Source organism: Ammospiza nelsoni, chromosome 3 (genome assembly GCF_027579445.1).
Source record: "Ammospiza nelsoni isolate bAmmNel1 chromosome 3, bAmmNel1.pri, whole genome shotgun sequence".
Classification (NCBI taxonomy): domain Eukaryota; kingdom Metazoa; phylum Chordata; class Aves; order Passeriformes; family Passerellidae; genus Ammospiza; species Ammospiza nelsoni.
Genome location: NC_080635.1, coordinates 106,806,719 through 106,825,663, shown reverse-complemented (window position 1 = coordinate 106,825,663; position 18,945 = coordinate 106,806,719). Strand labels below are relative to the sequence as shown.

At 34.9% G+C, this 18,945-nt stretch overlaps 1 protein-coding gene across 1 annotated transcript in view; it reads right to left on the bottom strand.

Annotated features, from left to right (window-relative positions):
• Positions 1-2,826: 2,826 nt before the first annotated feature.
• The window catches only part of GRIK2 (glutamate ionotropic receptor kainate type subunit 2), a 354,211-nt gene continuing 338,092 nt past the window's right edge, over positions 2,827-18,945 (bottom strand). The window contains exon 16 of the mRNA XM_059467530.1: positions 2,827-5,460. Within this exon, the coding sequence (XP_059323513.1) occupies positions 5,296-5,460 (165 nt within the window). The 3' untranslated portion in view covers positions 2,827-5,295. The remainder of the gene's footprint in view (positions 5,461-18,945) is intronic.

Sequence of the window (18,945 nt, the reverse complement as noted above, 5' to 3'; positions counted from 1 at the left end):
GTTCAGAACTATATTTTGTAGGAAATTTCTAACTACATCCATAAAATTATTAGCAAAACAGGATTGCAATAGATTTCAGCAATGAGGGGCTTGTTGACTAAATGGGTTGAAATGATGAAGGAAGGAAGGGTTCCTGGTGTGCAGCTTAACCAATCTCTTAATCATAACTTTTCCAAACTTTGACCAATCAAAATTCTCATTCCAAAGCTCATCCTGTATATCTGTGTTAACCTACTTATTTTTTAAAAAAAATTCTAATGTAGCTGATTAAATATTTAAACCATTATAGAAGGTATGTGAACATGACATTATCTTCCTATACCCCGACCATGTTGGGAAAATTCCAGTAAGATGAGTCAGTGTGATAGCCCCTTTGGGTTGATTTTATTATTTTTATTTTTTGATTATTCTATTGCTGCAGTGATTAGGATTTCAGGCAATGAGCTAAAACAATATATTACTAGACTGGCAGTCAATCAGATCACTATCACTTCAAACATCATTTAAGAAGATCTACATTTTTTATTATTTATATAGCTCCATAGTTCATGGTGCTACATAGAACAAATCAAAGACAGATTCCTGCCCCCTAAGAGCTTACAGTCTAGGCAAGTACAAGAACAACAGGAGAAGATAACACAGGCAGGGGACAGAGAGGGGTAGTAAATGAAAATAAAGACAATTAGATTACAGTCACATGAAAAGCTAATGTTTTTATCTTGGTGGATACAAACTGGGGAGATGAGGTGTTTGAGTAACTTTATTTTTAATTAGAACTATTTTTAAAGGAAGGCCAGAAGAAAAGGGCTTTAAAAATAAATTTCATACTGTCAGAGGTGCCTGTAGGAAGGCAGAGAGGTAAGACTGGGAGAGAACAGGACACTAGCATGTTTGAGGTTGGAAAGCAATGATCTTCTAAGTAAGAGAAGCCAACCTCAGCAACTCTTTGTTTTCCAATACATCCTTGAAATTCTGACAGAGACACAATTGCTTCTCTACACCTAGTTCTGCCTTAGATATTATATCTGTACATATTTGGGGCTGTATTGGATAAAACCTTGATTGCTGTTAAATAGAAGTTCTCACACTTCTTTCAAAGGAGTATTTCAGTTATCATATTTAGTGTTTGTTGATGTATTTGGAGACGAAGTGAAGTTGTATCTGAAGGGCTTCCCATTTTTCTAATATCCTTAACATCAAAACAATAAAACATTCTTTTATAGCATAATGTTTTACATCTTAGTATGATATTACCTCTGCTCATGATCCCTTTTCCCTGAAAATATTTTTATTTTGTAGAATATTAGGGCATTTCTCCTATTGTGGCTTTGGATTTTGGCACAATATGTTTTCTTCCCTGATAAAGTACGTTTTTTAAATTCTGAAATATTAACAAGTTAGTGTAGTAGGACTAAACTGTGTTATTTTGGGGGTTGTGAGCACTCTATGGATGAAATCAGGAAAGATTAATGATCAGAGTCTTGAGAAATAATAAAATGAAAGAAAAGGCTATTTCAAATCTATACTGAATTCTTCAACAGAAAATTGAGACAGAAATTTCAGACAGAAATATTGCATATAAAATCTGCCAAATACTCCCTGTATATGTCTGTACTTCTGTTTATATAAAAGGAGAATACCATTAAAAAGGCCTGCTGATGTCTATAATTGGACAAATCCTCATTCACTGTAAAGGACCAGACATCTCTTGATTTCATCCAACCATTTCGCTCATTATTTTCACTAACAGTCCTCCACAAATTACATTTATCAACACCATAAAAGGGGTTTTGTCCCTTTTTTTCTAGTTATCTATTGCTATACAACCATGCTGAGGCAACCTGAAGATATAAATAGTGTGTCTTTTGTGTCTTAAAGATGTCTATTTTCATTGAAACAGACGGGGGAAAAAAGTCCTGTTCAATTTTTACCTCGAATTGTCATCCACCAGGCAGCGCCACTTCACTGAGCTATAACTGCTTTAAAATTCTTCTCTAGAGTGACATTTAAGATCAGTCAGAGAAGCACCCACCATCCTGTCCTTCCTGAGAAATCAGCAGACTAATTAAGCTGTTGTATGAGACCAGATAAAGCAGTTATAAATGTATTCTGAATCTTCGTGGGCCAGATCCTCTTTTGATTTTTGGTGGGAAGCTTTGGTGGGAAGCTCCATCACTTTTTATGACAGTATGGAAATTTATACAGCATGAAAATTTTTTAATATTGGGGTAAGCCTTTCAGAGGCGTTTCCATACCAAGAATTTTTCTTCAGAATTGAGGATTTTTTTTCACAGCAGTAAAAAAAAAATTAAGATTTTGAAGTTTTTTAAGAAATTTAAAGAAATTGGGCTTTTTCAAGTACAAAACTATCCGTAGTATTTTCTACTCTTTTGGGGGTCAGGTCTTTATTAGTCAATTTTCTGTAACTGTCTTAATACAGAAATAATTACTAATGCACAACAGAGTAACAACATGAGTTAGTGTATGATTGTTGCAAAAAAACTCATTTTACTACTTTCAATCTGTGGAGCCATGCATTTCTAGTCTTGATCTTTAATACAAATCTCCAGTTACTTTACCTATTTCCCTATTTCCCTCAATAAAAGAAGGTTGAAATTCTGACCAAAATCTTAATTAAGCTATGCTACCTCCATGACAGAAGTTTTGTTCCTTGGGGAACTTTGACCCAATGAAATATTTGGGACATATCCTGCATTCACTGTTACTTTGGCTCACAAAAAGATTAATGAGAATTAGTCTTGAGCATTAAGGTGAGAATGAAATCCTGCTTATGTCAACATCCTCAATGGAGAAAAGAACAGTATGTTTGAATATAATACAGCATTTTATTACATGATTTTACAAATTTTATTGTAAATCATCAATCAAATGCAATAGCCAATTTTTTCCATTCCAAGCCATCATAATTAGTTTTCATTGTGTTATGACAGTTACTCTTTTCCCCTTTGTGTTTTAAAGAATTAACTTAAATATAAATCATGTACGTTTACTCATTTCCAGAAAAATTGCTTAAAGTGTTTTTATCTTCTTTATACTTCAGACAAAGATAACCTGTTCTTTGTTATCACATAAATGGGGATGAAACTCACAAATATAAGAGAATTTGCTTTCTCAGTCCCTGCTCACAATGGAAATGGCCAGCTCAATCTCTATGAAGATTTATGATAACTGGGTAGTAGACACAAACCTCCCATTCACCCCCAAATTTCATGATATAATTTCTACAGTTTGGATTATATATTTTATATTTCTGTGCCATCATCTTTACTCACCGATGACATTATTTATGATTATTTCCATGTTTTGGGGGTATATTTTATGGTCTTGGGGGTTAAAGTAATTTTTTTTTTTCCATGTAAAGACCATCTTAATAATCTTTTTTGGTTGGCATAACATTCCTACCTAGTCCATACTATACATTTCTTGTTGAGATACGAATAAATTTACAGTAGACAGAGGTGCAAGATTCATCATCTTTAGGGCAGCATTTCAAAATGTTATGTCCAGGAACTCACCACATTCAGGACATATAATTTAGCTTTGAAGCAGCTAAGAGCCAAATCCTGCAAATATTATCACAATGTGCTGTAATGGCTTCTGTCAGAAATCCCAGCAACTCTCTAGTCACAAATTTAGTGGCAAGACTCATCAGGATAGGGCACTAAGCTGAAGCTAAGTACCAGTACTGACACAAAGTACTGCACATATGTTGCTCAAATCGCGCAGCAAAACCAAACCAACTAAAATTGACATAAATTTAATGCTTTCTTTTTTTCTTTTTTTTTTTTTTTAATTTTGTGCATTGGATTCAAACAGCAAACTGAGTGCATATTAACTTCTATCACAATGTGTTCAAGAGGTCTGTGTCTTTTACCATTTACACACAATTGTTCATGACAACATGTTATCAGCTCAGTGGAAACCAGGGGTGTAGCATGGTAAGCAGTGGTGGTAGTGCACCTATTTTTTTTATATTATATAACTTGAAAATATGTCTCTTCTAAGATTCCTTTTTCATGATAAAAATAGTTTTCACCAAACGTTGGTGGTGCGCACGCACTACCACTCATGCTTGGCATCACACCCCTGATGGAAACACATGTTCTTATTTTGTTGATAAAAAGTATTACAAAAATTTCCATACAAAAACTATTTTCATAGAAATCTTGCATTTCCACAAATAAACCTGAACATTTTTTTTTTTTGGAAAAAAAAAACTGCTCAAGAATATTGTTCATTTAGTACTGTGACTGTATTGAAAAATGCAGTCCTCCTTTAAGTTCTTGACATTCACTTCTTTTAGGTGACCCATCCCTCTTCCAACATTAGCGAGAATTGCTCAGGCTCCATTGAGTTCAATTAGTAGCAGGAACAAGTGTTTCAAAACCCATTCAGGCTAAAATGCAAGCCCTCTATGTGTGAAATACACTGCTTCCCACCCCCCTCCCTCTTTTCACAATTATAGAAAAGAAAATCAATTGCTTATATCTAAAGTTTGTAAGATACATTCCTTTGTACTAAGGAAAGTTTCATTCATCTAAAAATTGGGTCAAAATTCTGGAAATATTTTTGTTGGTTTTTAGATCAAAGTTCCAACCCAGCTAAATTCTTTTTTTTTTTTTCATAATTATTATTTATTTTCTTAGTTCAGTGTCACAAACAGTCCAAACAAAAAAAAAACAAAACAGGTGAGCATCCTTATATTTATTCTTCTATTCATGGGATTCATGTTTCTTCACTTTTAACATTTCTTCAGTCCAGGAAGATCATATCACCTTGTCCAGATGGTAGTTTCAGTCTGCCAGCAGTTACCAACTTTTCTGTGCTGGGAAGTTCAGAAGAACATATGGTTTCTTGTTCCACTACCGTTCTGAGACATTACTTTTACTAGACTCCTTCTGTGGTTTGTGTCACCTTGGGCATTTATTCTCCCTTTTCTGGCAACTGTTGAACTTCAAAAGGAACCTGCAACTTCTCACTGAGACTGCATTTGAAACCAGCCACAAAACTCACATGGAACATTCATTCATTCAGAATGATGGAAACCCATGACAAACAGTGTAACCCTGCATAACTTGGTTGATCCATGATGCTTGTGATTCGAGTCTGGCCATTGCAACTGCTGAGATCACAGAGTCTCTAGTTCATAGACACAGCGGCATGAGGTAACTCATTTTATTTTGCACTTGTTGCATATTTCCACAGGAAACATTCTCGCAAAGTTGTTTGGAAAAAAGACGACAGTTTGTGCTTGGGGTATTTGGCTTCCCAGCTCTATGCCATGGTTTCTTTGCCTGGCAACCTTCTGTCGTTAAATGTGTGCATGTTGATAACTTCTTCTGTTTTCACAATAACAGGGGCCTGTGGCTTGTGTTTCAATCGGCGCTGACACTTCAGGGACATCCTTAGCTCCTCTACCATGGCACTACAGAAGGACCTCTACAGAGGGAAACAGAGGAACAAGAAAAAGAAATAGCTGTAAGAAATTACTAACTGCAATGTCTAGAAGCAGATTTGCTGTACCGGCACACACTTGTCATTCTTTGCTTTGTTCCAGTCTGAAGCTCAAAACAAATTTCTGGCCTTATTATATGCATCACTATATATTATTTAATATTATATTAAATAATATAATGCATATTATTATTTAATAATAATTAAAATTACTTATCAAACAGTGTAAAAATCACCTTGCCGGTACAATTGTTTTTCTGGCAGGTATTAAGTCTAGTTGCATATGTTACATAAAACTACTTCAAGCAGATTTTCTGTCAACATGTTAGCTTTATAGTACAGTATCCAATGTTACATTTCTATTAGGCATTCAGTAGAATCTCCTTAGCTTACTTTATATTTCAGAATAATAATTGCATTTCTATGGAAATAAAGTGAGAGCTCTTCCACAAAACATCAAGTTTTAGTATAGGGAGTTTACCTGAATTCATCTTTAAATACTGTTAAAATCCAGATCTATTACTGAAAACTGATATTTACTCCATAATCTATAATATCTTCTGTATATAAACACTTTTACCACTACTGATTATCATTTATAGATTATGTGTTTGCAAAAAGAAACAAAACAGCAATTCAGTTTCGTTGATCTTCATGAAAAGTGTATTATTAAAAAAAGTTTATTAACATATTTATATCAAATGCTCAAAGTCCTTTTTCCAGTTTGCAGTGCAAGCAATTTGAAAAGTAAAATAATATCTCCTATTCCCTCAGTCTGACTGAATTCTCCACTGCTAATGGTGTGCTGAGCAATTAACCTTCTCTCAGTGTGAGAATGGGAGTATCAAATGACATATGGTAATAAGAAAAAAAGGTGTCACTTTTGGGCTCAGCATCATAATTTAACTTAAACATTTTCCAGGTAATGGAGAAATACACTAACTAAATAACCCATCCCAGAAGCTGAGATGTTAAGCCAAGCCTCTGGCAACTGCTCTCAGCCAAAGAAAATTTGAGATATGGTCTAACCCTTTGCATTTTTCTCACTTAATAACTAATCCCCAGTCCAGGGACATGATCAGGGAAAAAAGGGCAAATGAACAAATGAAAAACAAACAAACAACCTATCGAACAAGAAGTAAAAAAGTCAAAGCACCTAGAATTACTCTAACTACCTCATGACCATTTTTGATTTTGTTTGATTAGTGGTAGTCAACATATAATTGTCTCATTTAGCTTTCAAATAAAAATCCTGCTTTATTTATTGATGTTAAATCTTCATTATCATACAAACCTGTAGCTGGGAGATTAGATCGAGAAAATATTTAAACAACACACCAAACCTAGTTCACTGAGAACCTAGATTGAAGCTATATTCATATAAGTCTGCATTCAGCTTCCAATCTTCAGGGCTGAAAGCAGTAAGACACTCAGCTCTCCCCATTAAAATTTACAGCTTTGTCATTTGGCAATAGTAGAAATTCTGTGAAGCACACTGGTGCTTGGTTTGGTTGTGGATCCTGTTAGAATTCACATTCCAGTTCTCCATGCATGGTTATCAGTCCAATAGATATGCTCTGAAAGGACCTAACAAGCCAAGATCCTTAAAAAGTGTGACAACTGCTAAAGAAGAATCTGTGGCAGATATCCTTTTCTTTGGTGCAGACAGCAATCAGCTGGAGAATTATGGCTGAACATGAGTCACTTTTAAGAATGTCAATATAATAGCATCTTCTGCCAGAGAGATTTAAGCTTGTGTCTCAGTAAAGAGCTATAACCTAGAGGCATTAGACCTGTAGGTCACTTGCAGTTGCTGCCTGCTGATCCTGTTCCACTTGGCATGGTAGCAGCTAACAGAGGCATAGGGAGAGAAAGGGAGACAGGGAAAACATGAGCTGTTCTGTAGATTAGGGATGAGAGCACACAGCAGCAGAGGAAGGGCTTCAGTAGTAGTTCCTGTTTCTCTGAAAACTTCAAAGGTATTACATAAAATTCCATTTTGAGCATGTGCAAATATGAGTTGTCTTAATTAGGAATTAGAGCTGAGCATGAATCCAACAAAGCCCGAACAAATGCCTTCTTCCCTAATACTTTGCATGAATAAGGAAATGGGCAGGCAGGAATTGAAGGAAACTATAATCTTACTCTGGGTGTGACATACTTCCTTTGAAGCACTTCTTTCTCCTGCTGTTTGAAATAAAGCAATAATGCCTACTCAACTCACAGCAGAAATTATTTTACCACCTACAACTAAGAAAAGTTTAAGTTGTGAATCCAAATGAGAAGGCGGCATATTTCTCTGGTTCACAGTCAAGTACATTTCCTTCAGAGCCAAAAGTTTGGCATTTTTGGCTGAAGTGAACTCTGCAATGTGCACTGGGTTGACATACAAGACAGCTTTCTTTGTGTGAATGAGGTGGCTAAAATTCCTGATTGAATGGTTTGAATGTAATATGTCAGATCTTAATGCATAAGATATCTTTGCTGACCATTGTGTAGAAAGCAGAAAACTATACCTCCGTATCATGCTGTGCTTTAAAAGAAAATATTCAGTTCTCTTAGATTTTCCCTTTTATCTAATAAAGTGCTGTTGCTTAACATCAAAACTGCTATTATGATTCTGAAATTGAAATTAACCCTGAAATATTTTAAAAGGGCAAGATTTAATTTAGTATTCCCAAATGGCTTACAGGCTAAATTGCTAAGGCTTGAAGATCTTGGCATTTTCACTGTGTGAGGAACCTAGCATATAACTCAGGAATTTCATAGGAATACATTAAGAAGTAAATGGTGCAACTCAGCACTACACCACTTGTAGCCATGATATGGCTCTCACCTCTGGAATTAAAGACCTAGCTAAAACATTCTGAGGAACAAAATCTTTCTAAATTTTAAAATTATGCATTAGCTCTTAAAACTTTCAAGATTGTGTTCTTTGTCTTTTTTTTTTGCCAAGGTGTCTAAGAAGAGTACCAAATTAGAACAGATCCTTTTCAAGGGGAATCAATCCATCAAAACCTTTGCAAAATCTGAAAAGGGTATAAATTTTTAGGTAATACCAGTAGGAAATGGACAACCAACATCCAAGAGGTGAGAAGATACATGGCAAAATTCTGAAATACCCTGAAAATAATATCTCAAGAAACTTGACAACACATTTTATCTGAGAATTTTACCTGGATGTTAAAACTTATTAAAAGGGGAATGTTTTAATGACTGACAGTCTTAATAAAGCAGGTGCCATAACTTTGAGAATTATTTTATATATTCTTCCATTCTATGTTTTCAACTTATTTTTTATAAATTTTTTATTTTATCTTGTATGTGCATACGGGAATAAAAATATTGTTTCTGATTAAGAGTATTGCTACATATCTTCTGTTTGTTTGTTTGCTTGTTTCAAATTTCACTCACTGAAATAGTATATATTTTAAAAATATCATTTCAAGGCTATGTAAGAGTTCATGATCCAGATATTTTTTCTTCTTTGGGTTCTATCTGAGAAATATAAGGAAGAGTTTTCACACATATCAAAAAAGTAATATTCAATAAATTTACAAAGGATTTATGGTTTACTTTTTTACATTGAAATTAATTTTTTTTTGCTCTAATTTCAATTCCAATCTCTGTAGTCTCCATTTTTTATACTGTTAAACTTTGTGTTCTTTCAGTGTGAGGATACAGGTTTTTTTTGAATAATAAGACATGAAAACAAGAAGCACCTCAAGAGTATTTTTTTTGTGACAGATAGAAGACATTTTCATATATGATTTTACAAAAGAAAATCCAGTGTCTTGATCCTTGCTGTTCAACTGCTAAGGGAAAACAACATAATGTTTACAGAAGTGAAAGGCTACATTTCAAAACTGTTGTCCATCATGAAATTGAGCACTTTAGTATATATTACAAGACTCTCCATTTAATTCAAAGAAAATAACCTCTTGCTCCCAACTTACCTTCCACACTGCAGGCATGTTACAAGAACATCAGTTTTTATCGATTTTTCACTAACCCTTACAAAACCTTAAGTTGTTTTCTTAAATGCTGCCAGAAAGTAAATGCAGCCTCCAAGTCATCTTAGATATAATCAAATGCTAGAAGAATTTAAGGACAGCATACAGCTCTCTAAACCATAGTGCACGTAAGTGCATCTGTTTTGTTGCAGCATATCATGATAAAATATTACAAAAGAAGTGTACAGAAGATCATTTTAATCAGAACTGTAGTTCTTACCCTTCGAACACAAAACAATTCTGAAAAAAGTTAATCTCCTTAAAGTGAATAAAGAAGTAACTGACACCTCTGACATTCTTTGCCACAGTTGACATCTCACAAGTCATGGAGAATCAAGATGAGAATTTTGCAAAATGTTACCACTGCTTACAAGCTGATTAGACAGCTTATGCATGACTTTACTGCGTGAGAAAAAATAAAAGTGGTTTTGCACGTGTATTAATATAAAAGGTAGATAACACACTGCTTTCATTAGTTTGCTTTATGGGAATTTAGAAAGGTATTTAGAAATCATAATAGCATTTTTTAGAGGCATAATTATGAGACTATTACCATAAATTTTTCTTTCAACAGCCTAAAAAGAGCAACGGGAAGTGAGAACGGCATGCCTACACCACTCTAAACATTCTGATTTAAGTGATTATTATTCACTGTGTTTTAAATTTTAAAACGTCTCCAATTACAAGTTTATATTTTTCCCTTCTTTTAGGCACATAATATAAAGATGTCAGCATTCAATGGAAGGATCTAAGGTTTACTGAGAAGTTCATTACTTCCAGTCTTGTCTGTCAGACATTATTTGAAGATTTGTTTAATTATCTTAAAGCAGTAACAGCATTAATCCTGTCTTGTCTTGTTATGGGTTGTTGTTCTAGCATCCAGGAGGACACAGCAATCAAACTGCTTTTTGTCTTGAAGTTAGCTGAGAATGAATGCACAGTCCTACCCTGACTCTCCTTCCTAATCACTTTCTGATTCCTATGCCACTCCTTCAGGGATTTTAAATATGTGTGTGGAAAATCTGTCAAACCCTCTAGGCAGAAAAATAAATTCTATCAAAATGTTGGCTTAGGATCACAAATAGATGAACAATTAAAGAGAAAATAACCACAGAAAAAGTGAAATAATATATCACAGTAGTTGGAGTACAAGCATTTCAAAATTGAAATGTACTTGTAATGATCAGATTTTTAGGTTGTTTAGTTATATACCTGTTCTTAAGCATGACTGTCGATCAAAGGTTGCACATGGGCATAATATACATATATATTTATGCTCAATACAGTAACATTAAAAATATTTTGCCATTTTCTGATGCAGTACACTTTAAATCCATAGCAATTATAATGCACAAGTACACCCCAGACTAAATTCATAGCAATTACCTGAACATATCACCAGTATGTTCTCAGTTTTAGATTAAGCAATTATTTGGAGTTTTGGTGGGAATGGAACAAGCAACCATTTTAGGAAGTTATTTTCAGACCAAAATATATTATAGACCAAAATACATGTCCCTTGTATGAAACAGAAATTTCACTGCCAACTCAAATGAAGACAATAATATCAAGCAAAGTGAAAATTTTAATTCCACAGATAAAGCTTTGTTTTCATCACAGTATCTACAAAATGACCACCAGTAGAGTAGTTCCAGTCAGCTTGATGAAGCATGAGGTGCTTTACCCTGTAAGAGAATGCTGGTTGTTTCAAGGACTTTAGTAGCTATTTGACAGAGAGCATCAAAAAAGTCTGATGGGACTGACCCTTCCTATAACAAAACAACACTGAAACAATTTTCTGCAGGCTGAAAATTTCTTTCTTGCTGAGTTTTAGAGTTATGAGATGAACTCAGATGACATACAGGACCTCACTGCAGGCCACTTCTGGTGCTTATTGTGTCTCCCTGTGGGACAATAAAATTCCAGCTTGCCTTAAATAAATTTTCAACTGGTGTCAAAAAAAAACCCCATATAAAGCAAACAAACAAACAAAAAAAACACCCACAAAAGAACAATTCTGCCACTCTCAAATTGTAAAATTTATTTCCTAGCAGAATAAAATGCTCTCTGGCGGGTGACAGAGACTTCCAGGAAAGAAACACTTGAGTTCATTTAAAGTCTTCTGAAACTATTTTCCTTGTTTCCAGCCTGACAGCTACCCTTCTTCCTGTGGTTGATGGGGAGCTTCTATTAGTGCAGAAAGCTTTTTTCAAAGTGTTTTTGTTTGGCTCTGCCAGCAGCCTTTCTGGCCATCACACTGACCATGATGTTTTTCTGACTCACCTGTGGACCTAGGCTGGGGCAGAAGGGATTGCACTTGTGTGGTTCCACTCTTTCCTCTCAGAGAAATCCCAGAGGATGTCATAGGGCAATTGCTCATCAGCCCCGAGGGCTCTCTCTCATGCAGGATTCCACAAGGTTTCATCCTGTCATCTCTCCTTTCAACATGTATATGAGGCCACTGAGGAGATAATGAAATAATTTGGGCTGTGGTGTCATCGACACGCAGATGAAACACAGTCCTACTCTATTGTCAGACCAGGACTGTGCAGTCATTTTGAGCTTCCAGTGCCTGGCTGAAATAGGGGGGTGGTGGCAATTTAATCCCAGGGAGACAGGGGTTGTGCTGGACAGGCAAAGGCAAGCACTCAGAAGGTATCTTCTATCCTCATTTTTCACTTCAGCCTCTTCAGGAAAAGGCTGACTGTCTCACATGTTTTAGGTTTAGGTCTGTGTTTTCAAACTCAGAGTGGCAATAAGTGCTATTTGTCATTAGTGTTTCAGTCAGAGGCAATCATTTCCACTGATGTAAACCTTGTGACACCAGCCCAGATCTTCTTCCAGAACATGATACTGCTGTCTTGTGTCCCTGGACAATGGCTGCACAAGACTGGCAGGTACTCAACAAGGACTGAGATCAATTAATAGTACTTCAGCCATGTAGCTGTCACTGAGAAAATAAATAACAGAATATATGGCATTGCCTAACTGGCTTAGAACCATAACCATTGCAATGTCAATGGGTGTGTATTTTGCAACCACACCTGTGCAGACATTTTTCTGCCTTTCAGCAGAGGTGATCCTGGTTGCACTGAGTCAATCCACGGAGATCTGAAATTCTCAGTCACAGGCTGTGAAGGGTCATTCACCTGTTGAATCATCTTTGATCCTACATCCAAATTCATTCTTTTTGTCAAAGGCATGTCAGGTTTGTGGATCACCAAGCATGGTGAAAGGAAGTGATGATGATATGTAATTAATGCTGTGCAGTACCAATCTGTCTGGATTAAAATGCTTTGTATGACATGATTTGAAAATAATTTTGCAGAGATATTTTAGAAAATAAATATAACCTTTCTTACCTGAATTCTAAACAGCTTTTTTTTTTTTTCAAAATTTGCTCAGATTAAGTCCTCAGCACTTTATTCACTGTAAAAATTTATACTAGTTTTATAGTTCAGTGTGACAGTATGAACCCAATGAGAAATCTGGCATGGCCTCAAATCATATTGAACAGAGAGAGACTGTTAATATTAATTTAATGCCAAGGTTTTCTACTGTTTTGGAAACTGTTACAGCCATATTGCAGCACATAATATCAAAAGTTTTAGCTCCCATTTCTCTGCAATTATATGTCAAGGATATTTTCTTAATCTAAAAGGTGGTAGGAAACGCTTGATGTTATTTTGCTGACCTATAAAAAGTCAAAGTAAATAAATCAGCTGAACTAAACTGTATTTGCTACTACATTTAATTATAGCATAGCTCATCAATTAAAAATCAGAATTTTAATGTTTTATATTAAAATATTATACACTACAGTAATATTTAGAGGAAGACAGTGAAAAATTATTAGAAAGACACAAATGCTTTAAGATCTGACATTTTTTCTACTAGAATGAAAAAATATTTTTATCAGAGGAGAAAATAATCATATAATGTGTTTCTACTGATAAGTGAAAGTGAACCATATTTGCTATAAAGAAAACAACGTTTAGATGTTTCCAAATTTTTTTTGTCCAACTTCAAATTCTTGTCAAATTTTAAATATTCCATAACTCAGATAACCTTTGACTGAATGAATATGAAACTATAGTGAACTTCCTAAGCTTGTGTACTTAAGTATTTATGAACTTTACATACACTCCTGTATTTTCAATTGTTTTTTGAAAGACAAAAATTAAGACATTAAAAATACCTCAGAAAAAAAGATCCATTACCAAACAGTTACTGGTTGAGCTGCAATCAAAAACCGAAATAGAATTCTTGGTTTTAGTATTTTATTGTTTGCAAATTACTTTAAAATGCCACAGTTGGTAACTTGTTTTTTCCATTTTTTTCTTCTTCTTTTTTTCTTCTGGTAAGATATTTGGAGATGTAGATTGGATTTTGGTTTTGGGGAGGTTTTTTATGATTTGTTGGGTTTTGTAATAATTCCTCCCTTTAGAAAACATTCTCTAATATATACTTACATGGTTGCCAAGAGGGTATTTAATTAAAATTAATACCTGAAATTCACATAGTCTCTGCACCTACACACACACAGATCAACCATACAAGTTTGTAGATACTCACACAGTGCTCAGGGGACTACAGGATGATAGAAGTTCCGAATTTTCCAACAGCATATCTGCAGAATGCAGTGTGCTTATGTTGGAAAAACACTTTCTTCCATGACCCGTCCCAGCTGCTGCTTTTTGCAGCCAAAAGTACAATTTCTGAGGTTACTCCATTAAAAAATGTGACACAAAAATACAGAACTACATCACTGACTGTAGTTCATGTAAAAGCTACTTGGGATATAAATCCCAACGCTTTTACTTCAATTTACCAAGAATGTCCACATCCTTTTGTTTCTTGTAGCCTGAGGAACAAGCTTTTCAACTTTAAAATCTTTTGAACGTGTCTCCCCCTGGAAAAAAATCACTAGGCTGAGATTTACTTTGGTATTGTTCCAAAACTATTATAAATTACTGTCCCAAATTCAAAGGCTTTTGATATTAAACTATCAGGAATATTTTAGAATTCCAGCAAAACTGACATAACTGCATTATTTTGAGAAAGTAAAGTTCTTTAGTCACAACTAATTTAGTAAAATTTGGAAAAATAACCCAAACCACCACACCATAAAATATTATGGTAAAATAAGAAGGATCCTAAAACCTTTTCAGTTTTTCATATAAAACAATTGAAATTTGATTTTGCATTTTTGGTTAAATAACAATTTTAACAAAGATTAAAATACTGACTTTCTATGCATCCTGCTGACAAAGAAGAATCAAAATATTTCAGGAATTATTAAGTTATTTCTGTAAGTCCTTAACACATAGGAAAAGATATATATTTGCCCTTGGCTGACATGAATTCTAAAAAGCAGGATTGTAAGACATAATGAATGAAACTTATCCTAGTACAAATAGATCGTAAAGGGACTTTGGAAGATAAACTCTTGTTAGCATTTACACTGACTCCATGTAAACAAAATGAGAAAAGTTAAATCATATTTGAGAGAAGCAAAATCAGGATGATGTGTAACTGTATATGGTCACAATGCAGCAGCTGCTTCAACCTATCAACTCTTGGCCCCTCCTTGCCTCTTGAGAAGGGTGTGGGACCACTACATCAATAAAACCAGGTTTGCAGGTAACTTCTCCAGTCAATGTCACCTTCTCCAAAGAAACCTTCACAAGAACAGGCACAAGGACAACAATTTACAATGGTGACAACAAGCAATGGTTTATATATCCATGGCACTGCCTTCGTCAATACTGCGAATTTCATTCCAATGTTTTCAGCAGTGCACATGTAGTTTCTATCACACAACTGACTCTTACAGTAGTATCTAATCACTGTGTAAGGGTGGTATGAAAATGCAAATAATCTCAGAGCATACTTAGAAAAAACCCTGAACATACAAAATCAAAGGAAAGGTCAATAAATTCTCAAACTGAGAATCATCAAGATATTGTGCTAAATAATAATGGTTTTCAAGGTCAATGTTTTCACTGGCATTTCCGATAATAATATGAGCTATACAAAACTAAATGTGTGAAATGGACATAATCCCAAAATGCATTGATGCACATCAATTAAAAAAAAAGACGAAAGACATCATAATTGTTTTAAATGGCTTCTGTTTCTAACCTTGCTTACTCACTGCCCTCTGAGTGCCTGTTAAAATAAGGGAGCAGGTCATTCAGCAGCAAAAGCAATTATAAAATGCAAATGACTGAGCATTTATTGTCAAGATTGGCTAGATAAAAAAGGTCTGATAATAACATGTTCCCAAGTAGATGACATAATTAGATGTTTGTATCATAAACAATGGGAAATAATACAAGCCTTTAGCATTTTCAGAAAGGCTGCAATTAAACAATAGGTAAGCATTGCAACACAAATTTTATTAAAAAGTGACAATTAAATTTCCCTCTCAGAAATTAAAAGGCACCATCTTGTGGTTGCTCTGCAAGAATGCAGTCAGGTCAACCCCTGACCTACCATCTCCTCCTCCCCTTTCCCACAGCACTAACTGGAATATGAACATTCTGCCATGGAAAAGAATATGTGCTCTGCAATTCCCAGCATTTCTCTGAAGGAAACAGCGAGACTATGTATGAGGCAAGACTAGAAGAGTTATCCAGTCCAAAACACACACCAGGTTATGGCATTATTAAAACATGTGTGTGAGGTAGAAAATTCAGAATTACTAGCAACCATAGCAAAACCGCATTTAATTTCTAATAAGATCAAATTGTACCATAACCTAAAGATACTGCAGCTCATCAAACCTGCATGAATTTCTAAGCCAGTTAGTATCAGAAAATCTTGCTCCTGCTCTCCTTACATTATAAAAACATGTTTTGGACATTTGGCAGAAAGTGTTTTAAATTATTGTATTCAATTCATTTCAAGCAAGCGTCATCCAGATAAATTTGTGCCATGTCCAAAGACATAGTTAATCTCATATACAGGTCACAGCTCAGCATTCAGAATTTCTTGTTCCATGGAATCTGTAGTTGTAAGTAAAACAGTTCTGTATGTAACACGTGTATATTCCTAGCTACTGATCCCTGCTTTGGGCCCAGTTCTGCCAAGAGCTCAGTCATTGTGTCTTCTGAAATAAATTATCCACACTGATCTTTCTCAACTCAATTGTGCAGCTGAGCAGTGAATCATTTAACAGGGAAAGTTCAATAACATTTTTCTTCCCTGTAAACGTATGTGAAATATAAATAAGTATTAATGTACTTATTGTTTTTATTGCTTTTATAATAAATTATAAATGAATAACTATTTCAGAGAGGTTAATTTAATTGATGTTTATGTTATTTTTGATTGTGTAACTCCAGATATAGTTTGTTGGCTGTATACTTACTGTTGTTGAGACTGAATCTAGTTGAGACTACATGTTGAGACTGAATCTAGTACTTTTTACTATAAGAAGTGTATGACCTCATCTCTTAACAAATAGTTAAGGTGTGTGTCTCAATTCACATTATGTGAAGTACTTAACAATTCAAAATTAGTAAAATTTACATCTGCTATTTTTACACAAGCATACCTAGTTCCATCTTGCTGAAGGCTCAATGAGTTTTGAATGGCTAGAAATGACAGCAAAATTTAATCCATATAAAGCTGTTTTCACATTCATAATGACTGGATTTTCTAGAAAATAGTTAGTAATTTAGGATACTTATTTTTCAAGCAAGCTAGCTTTAAAAGGTGCCAGTGACTGGCAGTATAACTGTGATAACATCCAGTCTTATCTTTGCTATTGATAGGTGTCAATAAGAGAGGAATTTCCCTCTGTCTGGAAAGTGTTAAGGTGGCATAAAATCATCTGTTTCACAGAAAATCTCAGGGGTGTCATATGTTTCTTTCTGACTTTTAAACACATCAGGGGCATGGATGTTTTGAGCCATCTTTTCTTACAAGATGCAACATTTTTTATTTTAGTGACTAACATCATTTTATCTGCTGTTTTTCTGAGCTTGATTCCTTTCAAGATTTCGGTCCTCCAAACAGGTTCACACCAGACAATGTCTTGTTTATGTGCAAGCTCCAAGAGCAGGATGATATAAACAATTCTAAAACTCCATATCTATATTATACAATTTCAATCTCTGTTGCCTCCCTGCTGGAAGTACAAATGAGTATTCGGTACACATTAAAAAGCAAACACTCATGCCTACTTATATCTCAGGATACTCCATATACTCAGCAGCTGAAGTTATCTGATTCATTTTGTTTCTTTGGTTCTTAATATGACCTTTGATCTTCCCAAGTACTGACAAACACTATGCCAGAATGATGCTCTGATTCCTAAAGGATGAAACCACAAATGTTACCAAACTGGTGGTAACAGGTGCTTCCTCTATCCCACAGGATTTCCAAGGCAGCACTATTTGCATTGTTCACTCATCTCAGCAGGACTTGTAGAGACTGACAGGATTCCTCATCTCGCCCTAGGCTTCTGTTGCTCTCTCTCCTAGGCAAAGGGGATCTGCTATACCTGGAGAGGTTGAAAGAAGATGTTTTCTGAAAGTCTTTGGGTGCTGCAAGAAGAGTGAGGGTGAAAGTTTTTGGGTGAGGGGATGCTGGGGTAGGCCATGTGTAGGGATGCAAGCATCATCTTCCCCTTAAGTTCATTCCATAAATAAAACTGCAGTGAAATTTCAATGGTTGCTGATATCAGGGTATCTGGGAGCAGCAGGGAGGAGGTGGAAGGTAAATGATTGGAGTCAAGGAGGAAAGAAAGGAGAGAAGCCTGACTCAGCTCAACTCAGCTGCTTCAGATTTATTCCTAACTTTTAAAAGTATCTAAATACTTGATTATTAAACATTTCTGGTACAACTGCTTTTGAAAGGTCACATTCCTCCAGTCATTGCTATCTCTATCCAACACTAATGAGCAAACAAGAGAGAAAAAAAACCCACAAAAGAAAAATTTTAAAAAAATCAAATCAAAGAAACATAAACGAACTCTTTCCCCTCCCCTCACCCCACAAAAATTAAAGAACTTAAAGGAAACAAGTCCTTAATTAGAAAGTTTCTGTTTGCTTCCCCTCATGCTCAACTTTCAACATGCTGCTACTTCACATATGTATTTACACCCTGTAAAATACTGAACTCACGTAACAAAATTATAATAAAAGCAGTCCTATTTTTCTAATTGAGCGTGTGCTAAAAGTCCAGAAAAGCTAAACCAAATTTTACTGATGTTCATATAAGATCCAAATCCATTTTAGGAATGGATAAAAATTATTGATATTTACATGGGTTTCTTAAATAACCAGTATTATTTTTCCTTACAAATTCATTTCAGAAACATAACATTCCAATAGTATGTTAACAGAAGGAATTAGCCTGCAGTATTGTAAAGAAGAGGACTGAAAGGGTCCTTCAACAATAAATGAATGTACCCATGTTCAAACAGTGTTTAGGACCTTGAAACCTC